The sequence below is a fragment of the Canis aureus genome, chromosome 25 (genome assembly GCF_053574225.1).
Source record: "Canis aureus isolate CA01 chromosome 25, VMU_Caureus_v.1.0, whole genome shotgun sequence".
NCBI lineage: Eukaryota > Metazoa > Chordata > Mammalia > Carnivora > Canidae > Canis > Canis aureus.
The window spans coordinates 8,472,467-8,484,513 of record NC_135635.1 but is presented as its reverse complement, the minus strand read 5'-3'; the positions used below and the strand labels follow the sequence as shown (position 1 = coordinate 8,484,513).

At 34.7% G+C, this 12,047-nt stretch overlaps 1 protein-coding gene across 7 annotated transcripts in view; it reads right to left on the bottom strand.

The window, feature by feature from the left end:
- Window positions 1–12,047, bottom strand: part of SCAF11 (SR-related CTD associated factor 11) — a 74,109-nt gene that overhangs the window by 21,861 nt on the left and 40,201 nt on the right. For all 7 annotated transcript variants that reach the window (XM_077870354.1, XM_077870351.1, XM_077870352.1 and 4 more), the window contains 2 exons: window positions 8,024–8,121; window positions 5,850–5,908 (listed from right to left, as the gene is read on the bottom strand). In XM_077870354.1, the coding sequence (XP_077726480.1) occupies window positions 5,850–5,908; window positions 8,024–8,121 (157 nt within the window). The remainder of the gene's footprint in view (window positions 1–5,849; window positions 5,909–8,023; window positions 8,122–12,047) is intronic.

Here is a 12,047-nt window from a genome sequence, read left to right as displayed (position 1 = left end):
ATTTCGTCTTTATTTTTCCTTCCCCTATGCTCCCTCTGTTTTGTTTCTTAAATTTCACGAGTGAAATCATGATAACAGTCTTCCTCTGATTTATTTTGCTTAGCATAACACCTTCTAGTTCCATCCATATCATTGCAAATGGCAAGATTTCATTTGTTTTTGGTGGCTGGGTAATATTCCATTTTATAAATAAATATATATATATATATAACACATCTGCTGAGGGACTCCGGGCTCTTTCCATAGTTTGGCTTTCGTGGACATTGCTGCTATAAACATTGGGACTTAGGTGCCCCTTCCAAGCCCTACCTTTGTATCTTTGGGGTAAATACCTAGTAGTGCCAATTGCTGGATTACAGGGTAGCTCTATTTTTAACTTTCTGAGGAACCACCATACTGTTTTCCAGAGTGGCTGTACCAGCTTGTGTTCCCACTAGCATTGTAAAAGGGAGGAACATGAAAAGTAAAAACTCTTAAAGGTCCTATTCCTATAACTGTGATTTATGAACTTTACTCTGAAAAAAAAAAAAAAAAAAAAAAAAAGAGACTTATTACATTTCTGAAAGGCAAGGCAAAATAATTAGATAATTGATCTGTAAGTAGGGAACAGACATGATGCTATCAAAATGATAGTTAATTCTATACTAATTATTTTTTTAGCTCAAAAGTACATCCAAACAAGAGCTATCAAAATAAGATAATAATTTGAGTTATAAAGATGAAAGGTTTAAGATGGCTAAAATTACTAATATCATGCTTTCATATTACCTGTAGTGGGAAGAGACCCCAGATCCAGAGTCAGAAAACTGGTCAAATCCTGGCTGCTCCGAATGTTAGCTATGTGGTCTTGGTCAAGACACGGAGCCTTTTAAAACTGCCTTAAAGTTTACAATTATGAACGTCTCTGAACATTCTACAACATACAAAAACAGGATACCTACAGAACAGATTTGACTAATGTTAACATTTAGCCATTTTTATTTAACATTAATCTGTCTCCTTCCTTCATTAAAGGAAACTACTTACCTGAAATTGGTAGTATGTTCTCATGCATGTTTTTATTACTTAAGCTTCCTGAGTCTTGGTTTTCTATTTGTTACTCTATAGGTCAATTATCTTTTATTATCATAAGTAGTTGCAGCCAAGGACAATCAAAGAGTAAGTACTTAATAGCCACTACCACTTTGCATGATATCCTTGAAAATGCTATTCAGAAAATACCCACAAGAAACTTAAAATCTTATAGAAGAAAAAAGAAAAAAAAAACAAACAAACAACCCACACACCTATGTGACAGGTTTCAATAACTCTAGCAATTACTCTTTTTGGTGCTCATATTGTCCCATTTTTTGGCTAGAGGGAGCCCAATCAAATTGATCCCTAAGACTTTATGTTATGATGCCAATAGCCTAAAAAACTTCCTTGATTTTAGAAAAATGTTCTAGGAACATCTTATTTACTACCTCAAACCCAGAATCAGTTGTTTACTTCAAGGTGCCCTGGTACTTTTATTGGGAAATAGTATTTGAAGAAATCCAGGCACCAGGGCTGGGTTACAGTGTTTTCGTATCATTTACAAATTTTATTTTATAAATCCTAAAACAGCTCTTTAGTTACCTTGTAATGAAAAGAACCCTTCTCCCCCAATTCATGTCTACCTGGAAACCTCAGAATACTGCCATTTAGAAATAGGGTCTTGGTAGATGCAATTAAGGTAAGATTGATAGAAGATCATACTGGATTAGGGTGGACGCTAACTAAATACAATGAGAGTGTCCTTATCAGACACAGAAAATTATATAGAGAGACAAAGAGAAGGATATATAGGGAGACAATGAAAGGACATGTGGAGATGGAGATGCCAAAGATGCAGCTACAAGCCAAAGAATGCCAAAGATTGCCAGGAGCCACCAGAAGTTAGGAAGAAGCAAGGAACTGTTGGGGATTTACCCCAAAGATACAGATGCAATGAAACGCCGGGACACCTGCACCCCGATGTTTATAGCAGCAATGTCCACAATAGCCAAACTGTGGAAGGAGCCTCGGTGTCTACCAAAAGATGAATGGATAAAGAAGATGTGGTTTATGTATACAATGGAATATTACTCAGCCATTAGAAACGACAAATACCCACCATTTGCTTCAACGCGGATGGAACTGGAGCTGGAGGGTATTATGCTGAGTGAAGTAAGTCAATCGGAGGACAAACATTATGTGTTCTCATTCATTTGGGGAATATAAATAGTAGTGAAAGGGAATATAAGGGAAGGGAGAGGAAATGTGTGGGAAATATCAGAAAGGGAGACAGAGCATAAAGACTCCTAAGTCTGGGAAACGAACTAGGGGTGGTGGAAGGGGAGGAGGGCGGGGGTGGGGGTAAATGGGTGACGGGCACTGAGGGGGGCACTTGACGGGATGAGCACTGGGTGTTATTCTGTATGTTGGTAAATTGAACACCAATAAAAAATAAATTTATTATAAAAAAAAAAAAGGAAGAAGCAAGGAAGGATTCTTCCCTAGAACCTTCAGAGGGAGCATGGGCCTGCCAACATCTGGACTTCAGAATTCTAACCTCCAGAATGGTGAGAAAACAAATTTCTGTTGTTTTAGGCCACCAAGTTTGTGGTTAATTTGTTACAACAGCTCTAGCGAACTAATATAGACCTAGGCATAGCTTTCTTTTGTTTTTAAATCAAATCATAAATAAAAATTAGTAATACAGGCATAATAAATCGTAAAACTTCCTTACATGCAGAATCAAACTTTTTCTAATTACACACCTTCCTGGACTTACGATGGGATTATGTTTCAACAAACACACTACACTGTAAGTTGAAAATACTTACATTTAATACACCTGAGCTACCAAACATCACAGCTTAGCCTACCCTACCTTAAACACACTCAGAACACTGCCATTAGCCTACAGTTGGGCAAAATCATCTAATACAAAACCTATTTTATAATAGTGTTGAATATCTCATAGATAGAATTTACTGAATACTGTACTGAAAGTGAAAAACAGATAGGCTGTATGGGTACAGATTGGTTATATTAGTAGAAGTATATTAGCTTTTTACTCTCATGATTGCATGGCCCAGCATCACAAGAGTACTGTATGTACTATGTATACGTATCACTGGCCCAAGAAAAGATCAAAATTCAAAGTGTACTTTCTACTGAATGTGTGTCACTTTCTCACCAACAGAAAGTCAGAAATCCTAAGTCTAAACATCATAAATTGGGGACCATCTGTAATCTGAAAATAAATAGATCTTATTTACATATGACATGCAAATATCCATGTTTCTTCAGAGCACCTCTAGTGGTTGTAGTGTAGGCTTCTTAAGTGTGAGAATTCTTGATAATACTCCTAAACATTCTATCAGCATTCACCATTTCAGTAATTAGCAACACCATTTTAACAGTTCATCAGGCCAAGACCTTAGAATCAGCCTTATATGCAACATTCAATCCATCAGCAAATTCTGTTAATTTCACCTCTGAAATATATTCAGAATTGAACCACTTCTCACTATTTCCACCAATACCTTCTTGGCTCAATCTACCGTGATCCGTAGCTTAGAAAATGGCCACCTAACTAGTCTCTCAGACCTCCTATGATCTATTCTCCCCATAACAGGAAATTTACCCTTTAATAACATGTCAGATCACGTTACCCTAGAAAATTCCTCTCATTTCACACAGGCCCTAAAGGACCTGCCTACCAATGTCCTACTCTTCCTCCTCTACCTAACTCAATCATTTTAGTTATACTGATCAATGTGCTATTCCTTGAACATATCAAGGTTGCTCTTGCTCAGGGCTTTTGTATTTGCTATTGCCTCACAAACTAGAACACTCTTCCCTGGGATATCTTTATCGCTTCCATCCCTTAATTCTTTTAGGTTGCTAATTTAAATATCCAAGAGGATAAAATATCCAATTTTATCCAAGAGGATTTCCCTGATCCCTTATATAAAATATCATATCCACAATGTCATCACCCTTTATCACTTTACCCTGTTCTTCTTTAAAAGCACTTATCACTACCTGTCATATTATACATTTATCTTTTTATTGTCCACAGAAGATACACTATTAGCAAGTACTTTATCTCTTTTGTATACTACTATACTCCTAAGAGTCTAGAACTGTGCTTAGTATGGTTTGTTGAATGGGAAGAGTTGATCCCAATTCCCTTTGGCTCTACTAGTATAAATAAACATCTTATACTGAGTACGTGCTGTATACGGATTTAGAATTTAAATCTGAGTAATTTTCATTAAATAACTAAATACATGTTAACTATGTCATCAGGTACATAATCTATTTTAATGAAATAAATAAAACTGGCCATTTCACATATATTAAACTCCTTCAAGTAAAAAGCAACATCATAGGAAAAACTAAAAGGAAAATCAAGTACCCTCAATGAATCCAGGTTTGTAAAGACATTTGCTCATAACTACCTAGGTATTAGTTAGTACTCCTGTAGTATCCACTCATAAAGCATAATGAGTATTTCTAACTATTCTAAGCCAAACAAATTAATTAAGGCATCTTCACTTAAGTAGACACTATGTTACAGGGCTTGGACAGTGTTAACCTTCTGGCAGGAAGAGTTTTCTCTCCCTAAAAAGAAGTCCATGCAGAAGACATATACTAAAGGAATTTTTAGTAGTCCTAAAATTAAGATTAATATAGGGAGAACATGCCAAGTTACTAAAGAAAATCTAACTCATTTATCTTCCTCAGCATTAAATTTCATATCAGATCTTAGAGTTACTGAGCAAAGGTTATCCATAAAAAAGGATGCTAATCTATAGCAATGACAGAAAAACAAAGTTTTGACACCTAAACTTTTTAACAAAAGAAAAATGCTATATAACCACAGAAGCCCTTATACTACTACTTTCATGTTAATAGTAAATTCAACGGCAGTAAATGTGGGGACCTATAAACCTGAAAGATCATGTTAATTCCACTCAGAAAAAGTAACAACACCCAAACTTCATAACATAAAAAATGAAGCTGATTATCATTTATTTTTAAGACCAATGAATTCATTAATTCTTTGAATCTATAAATAGAAATTCATTGTAACCTAACCTGGAAAATAAATGTTCATCCCCTTGCTTACAAACAGCTCATAGTAAATTTTTCTTTGGAACAGAATAAACGGCTTGAACCCTGAGGAGGAGTCACAAAGCACAAAAATGGTGCCATTTTTCTCAGGCCCTGTTGCAGGCTTTCCTGAATTAGAGAACCACACACCAGACAAGAACAAAAGACAGGAATATTTAACTGCTCATGTAGATAAATCTATAAGAGGTGCTTCATTTCCAAACAAAAGTTTCAAATTAAAAGTGTGGCTAGAGGCCAAACCACAACTTCTCCTGGGAACTGTGACTTAACTTCCTACTGCCACAGACTTCTCCTAGTAACCATGAAGCTACTGCTTAGTTTCTGGCCCACAAACTGTTTTACCTCACCCCCCTAAGGACTTGTGCAGAGTGCAGTTAAGACCACATGCAGGCTGCTAACCACCAAATAATTAGAAAACTCTTCTCTCCTTCCCTTTTCTAACACAAACAGCACGTGTGTGCACATACACTCACAGGCCATCTCTTCCATCCCTCCAAGCTGAGCATAAAGGGGAGAAGACAGCATAGGTGACTCCAGGAAAACAGTTTATATAGGACTGATCACAAGAGGCAGAGCTCAGTAGAGTTTTGGACATGACTATTTTCCAAACCAAAACATAACTAATAATTCTTATTAGAACTTTAACACAAGCATTGAAGTTAAAAAACAAATAAGATAGAAAACACAAGAAAGTCACTTACTATGTGTCATCTTCAAGTCATTAAGTTTTGCACTTAATAGATCTTCTTTTACTTTTTTCCTGTAAACATTAATAAAGAGGTGAAATAACTAAGTTATTACTCTGCCCATTTATTTTCAATTTGCTGCTAAGCAAAATAAGACTGATAATGCACTGGATTTTAAATTCTAGCAAAGAAAGCATGACTAGTTGTCACTCCCCATTCAGTTGCCACTTTCCACTCCAATGACTTATAAATGAGGTTCATTACCAAGAAAAAAAAATCTACCAAGAAAAAAAAAATTTCCCAATTCACTCAGTAAATTAGTATAAAGTATCAGATAGGGAGAGATGTCAGTTTTTTTTTTTTTTTCTTCAACTGCTTTAGAAGGGAGGCCAACACTGAATGGATATCTAAGTGTTGTAGAGACTAGCCTATGTGCAGTAAATGTAAGATTGAATGAGAGGAATGCTAAAAACATTCAGAGCCTACAAAGATATTGAAATATTGAATATAAATATTCAATAGCTGACAGATTTTCCACCTTGGGAGAAATCATGAAGGAACTGACTTGGTAGGCAAAAGCAAATTATTATTTTGCATCTGTTATTTCTCTATACCATCCCACTACCACAAATCCCTGAGGAAAAAGCAGTTAAGCATATGGACTATTTCAGCTGTGTTAGACCCACTGAATGGCCCTGTTATAGGTCAGACAGTGACAACCACTGCACTCTCAGTAAGGGCCAGAAAAAATTCAGAGAAAGCATAAAATCCATATCCATGACACAGCTACACCTAGTGATAGGAGATGAAGCTAGCAGAAGTTCTTCAGTGTGCTGGGAGAAGTGTGCAACTATCTTCTATGTAAACATAAAATGCAAGAATCAAAACTGACTCATACAGTTAAAACATTAATAAAATTTGCTCTAATGCATTTACTAACTTGGGTTTATGACTGGGTTCTTGGAATGCTGTGTTCCATAAATCCCTTAAAATCACATACAAAGTTTTGTCTGTAAGTATGTTTTATGAACTGCTTTTCCAGTAGAAGGTGTCTGTAGCCTTCTTCAGATTCTCAAAGTCTATAACGTCCAAAAAGATTAAGAGCTACAGTACTATAAATTGTGGCATAATTTAATAAACCTTAAGAACTACTGTCAAATGTTTTAGCAACTAAATAAATCTACTCTGTTAATAAATAAGTAGTCTGGGGGGGTGCCTGAGAGGTGTCCAACTCTTGGTTTCAGCTTGGGTCTTGATCTCAACTGAGATCAAGCTCCATGTGAGGCTACATGCTCAGCATGGAGTCTGCTTAAGACTCTCTCTCCCTCTGCTGCCCCCTTGCCTAAAATAAATGAATCTTTAAAAGAAGAAGAAAAAAAAGTAATTAGTACCCTGATTTAATGTATTAATCAATCATAGATTTAAGTATGAATTGGCAATATATATTGTCTTAGGAATACAACTTTTGGACAGTTCTGAATATATGTCAGATCAAAATGGGCTTAACTTTTAAATGTATTAGAACAATTCACATATTAATAAATTAATTTCCAGTACACTATTAACTCAATTTAGTTAAAAAAATATATTAAACATCTATTATACTTATGTACTAAACAATGTATTTCTAGGCATTTATGTTTTAACAGCAGCAATTAAAGAAACAAATCCAAACTTGTTAAAACACAAATGGTTGTTACGGTAGGTACCAAGTACCTGCTACAATATAAAGAAAGAAAACCATCAATAATAAGCAGTTTCAATTACAACTGTCTTATGAAGAATGCTGTGCTATACATCATTAGTTACTTTCTACTTTTTGCCCATAAATATTAAAGCAGTGCTATGCAAAATGTGGTCAGTGGAGTAGGGCTTATTCATTATTTGTCATATACAAAAATGAGTAAGCTTTAACTTACACTGCTATAACGTTTTTATTTTACAAAAATATCCATCTAAACAGATTACAGAAAAAAAACTAAAAAAAATCATCAAAGATACAGTTAAAATTCTATTTTCAGATTTCAGCTGGTCTTTTCTTAAATTACCAAGTGTGTGCTTTAAAAGAGGTAACTGAATACATTTAAACTCCACATCATTAAAAAAAAGAAGAAAAAGTATTCTTCTTCATACTAGCTCTCTTCTGGTTCTAAACATTTGGATTCCAGGTTCTAAAGTTTATCACTAACCTCATATAGCTTTTAGAATTTTCACAACAGGAGAGCTGTTTCTTAAAAGAACTTTCAGTTTTGTCTTTTGTTTCTCTCAACTGTCTTCTTACTTGAACCTAGAAGAAAAGCAAAATCATTTATTTAGAGTGATAATCCAGCATCACAAATGATAACTTATCAATTCTCCTTTGAAAGGATAAAAAAGAAACAAAATTGTCTGAATGAAAGAGTAGCCCATATACATATGCTTATTTATTCAAGCATGCTAAACCGTTAAGACTGGGTAAGTATGCTAAAGCTCTGTGGAAAAAAAAATAGTGAGAGGCGTGTAAACAGAAAGTGCTCATGAGCATAAATATATGTATATACATAGGACTGAGAAATTAACTCTATTTGAGGATAACAAAGAAGACTTTAATGACACGGTCTTAATGGCAGGAATTTGTCTAAGGAAAAAATATTCTGAATGGAACAAAGGATACGGTTGCAAGCAACAATGAGAAGCCAATGAAGACAGGGAAGAGTGTATTAGCAGGATATGAAGTCGATGTAATATATTAGGACCAGATTATAAAGGGCCTCAAATAAGAAAATAACTCCAAGGGAACCAAAGAATAAATGGAGCTACTAAAGCAAATGAATGAAATGATCAAATCTCCTTTTCAAGATAAACTTTGCCAGTGATATGGAAAATGAACCAGTTAAGGAAGAGACTATTAAGGCTGGGAAACCAAAAGAAAATTCTTATAGTCATGTCTTATAGTCATGTCGATCTACACTGTGTGTGAGACAATAGTCATTAGCCATATGTGACTAGTGAGCACTGAAATGTGGCTTGGTTGAATTGAGATGTACTCTAAGTGTAAAATATACACTGGATTTCAAAGATACAGAACAACAAAACACAAGGTAAAATATCTCAATAATAATTTTTTAAAAATACTGTATGTTGACATATTAGATAATTTGGATTAAATTAATTATAAAGATTGTTTCTTTTTACTCTTCTAATGTGACTACTAAAATTTTTAAATTATCATAGCTTGTAGTATATTTCTATCGGCAGAACCAGTCTAGACGACAATATGAGGGCTTACAAAAAAGTGACGAGAGGAATGAAGAAGAAACACATTTAAGACATTTCTCTACCCAAAGATGACAGAGAAAGAAAAAATGGAAAAGTCTCAGATGAGTTCTTGATTTATTAATGTTAGATGAAGATATAAATCTGGTTCTGAGGAAAGAGATCTGGGCTAGTGTTAGAGTTTTAGAAGCCATGCAAATACACGTAAGAGCTTAAAGCTACTGGAGTACTCGAGAAGATGTAGAAAGTACCCCCAGAAAATTGAAAGGAACTTAAAATTTTAGAAATTATTTTTAAAAAGGTTAAGGTAGGCAGAGAGCAAAGATTGTAAAAGGTCAGATTAGTAAGACAAACATATATACAAAATTCATAAAAGGATTTTACCGTAAGCCCAAGAAAATAAAGGGTAGTCAAGAGCATCACATGCAGAAAACAAAAACTATTCCAACCTTAGTGAGGACAGTTTTAGTAAAATAACATGATAGAGGTAAATGTTCAATGTAAGTTGAAAAGGAATTATGAAAAGGGAGTAAGTAAGCAAGTATAGATGTCTCTATAGTAAGCAACTATAGATAATTGGAAAGGAATAAGGATGATAAAGTGAAGATTCAGAAGTAAAGGTCAAAAGAAAATATTAAGAACATATAAGTAATGTCACATAATAGGAAATATTTTTTAAGTCTAACTAAATTAGGTTACCACTGCACCAAACTTTTTTATTACTATTTTCTATTTATTTTTTAAAGATTTTATTTACTTATTCATGAGAGACACACAGAGAGAGGCAAAGACATAGGCAGAGTGGAGAAGCAGGCTCCCTGCCAGGAGCCTGATGCAGAACTCAATCCCAGGACCCGAAGGGTCACGACATGAGCCAAAGGCAGACACTTAACCACTGAGCCACCCAGGTGCCCTGCACCAAACTTTTTTGAAATATAGATAGATAGATAGATAGATAGATAGATAGATAGATAGATAAGATAGATGATAGATAGATAGATAGATAGATAGATAGATAGATAGATAGATAGATAGATGATAGATTGATTGACTTGAGGGGAGAGGGGCGGGGGGAGAGAGAGAGAGAGAAAGAGAGAAAGTCCCAAGCAGACTCTGCGCTCAGTGTGGTGCCTGACCTGGGCCCAATCTCACAACCCTGAGATCACAATCTGAGTGGAAAGCAAGAGTGAGATACTCAACCCACCCAGGCAACACTGCACCAAAATTTTAATTGAAGTAAAACATACACCATATTAAATATAAAACATAAACTGTTATTCCAAGCAACAAAACTTTATTTCACATAAAGCAACAAAAAAAGTTTTAGAGGAAAATGTCTTTGGAAGCTAGTTCATGCTAATACATCTTCAGCAACATAATATATACATAGTCTGGAAAAACAGAGAAGCTGTCTTTCAAAGAAGCCCTGTCTTAATTTTGATCATAATATTACACATTTATATAACGTATCTTTTCTCCAAGAATACTAATTTATACAGATTTATAATTACACAATTACAACCAGCAAAATCATTTTTTACATATGTCATGTTATTTCAATTGCAGTCTCATTTGTTCCTTGTCACTGAGATTCATCTGGTAAAAATATATCAAAACAAATTATAAATACCTATACTGCGAATATCTTTGCTTAAATAGTTTTAGGTCACTTCCATACCTCTTCCTACTCATAAAGACAGGAACCAAGCTGTTTTTGACTTATCCTGCTACTTGGGAACATCCCCCCAACCAACCATCAAGGGCATCAGGTATGTATATAGTAAGAATTCTTTTTTTTTTTTTTTTTAAAGTAAACTCTACCTGCAACGGGGGCTCAAATTCACTACCCTGAGATCAAGAGCTGCATACTCAGGGGCACCTGGGTGGCTCAGTGGTTGAGCATCTATCTGCCTTTGGCTCAGGTTGTGATCCCGGGATCGAATCCTGCACTGGGCTCCTCATAGGGAGCCTGTTTCTCCCTCTGCCTATGTCTCTGCCTCTCTCTGTGTGTGAAAGAAAGAAAGAAAAGGAAGAAAAGAAAGAAAAGGAAGAAAGGAAGAAAGAAAGAAAGAGAAAGAGAAAAAGAAAGAAAAGAAAAGAAGGAGTTGCTCACTCCACCAATGGAGCCAGAATTGCTAATTCTTAAAAGTATTTTTGGCTATACATCATTCCTGACTTGTAAATGATACCTCAAGAAATCGTCTCATACATTTTACATAACTACTTACTCTCCTTTTGTCTTTTTGCCTTTTACTCATTAACTCAGGAATATGTTCCTATTTCTTTTTATTCTTTTATTTGTAAAAATGAATCTAACTATAAATCATAATCATGATTCATAATCATAAATAACATCAATGAGATATGTATTTAAATGTGCATCTCATGAAAGTTATTAGGATTAAGCATTATAATAAAATCATACTTAATAAAAGAATAAAAGTCATCTGCCCATGCCAACCTGGAAACTATGAGAAATCTCTCAAGATCTCTATCAATCCCTGCATTCTCCTCCAACTGCTCACTTTCTTTCAAGCACCAGCACTTAAAGACACCATTTTATATTTAGTTTTATTAGCTTAATTTTCCTAACATAATAATGCTTTTCATGAAAGACAATTTTGGGGTATTTCAAACTTAAGTTTCAGTGCACTTGGTCTTTGAATCTCCTATTTCATTTCAAACCCCTTCTCAATGGAAAAATGTATCCAAAGCACTATCCAATTAATCAATAAGTGTTCCTAACATACAAAAGTCCTCACACTAAAAAATTTTTAAATTTAAACCTCCTGCAATATAAGACTAAATGTAAAACTTCTTTTAGAGCAACAGAAGAAGTATTTTGTGGAAAATCATAAGGTAACTAACATGGATATGTCTTCTTTAAGAGGGCAAAGAAATAAAAGGTTCAGAATTTTTGTATCCTTGTAGGTAAGTCTGGGCTTGCCATGCTAAAGA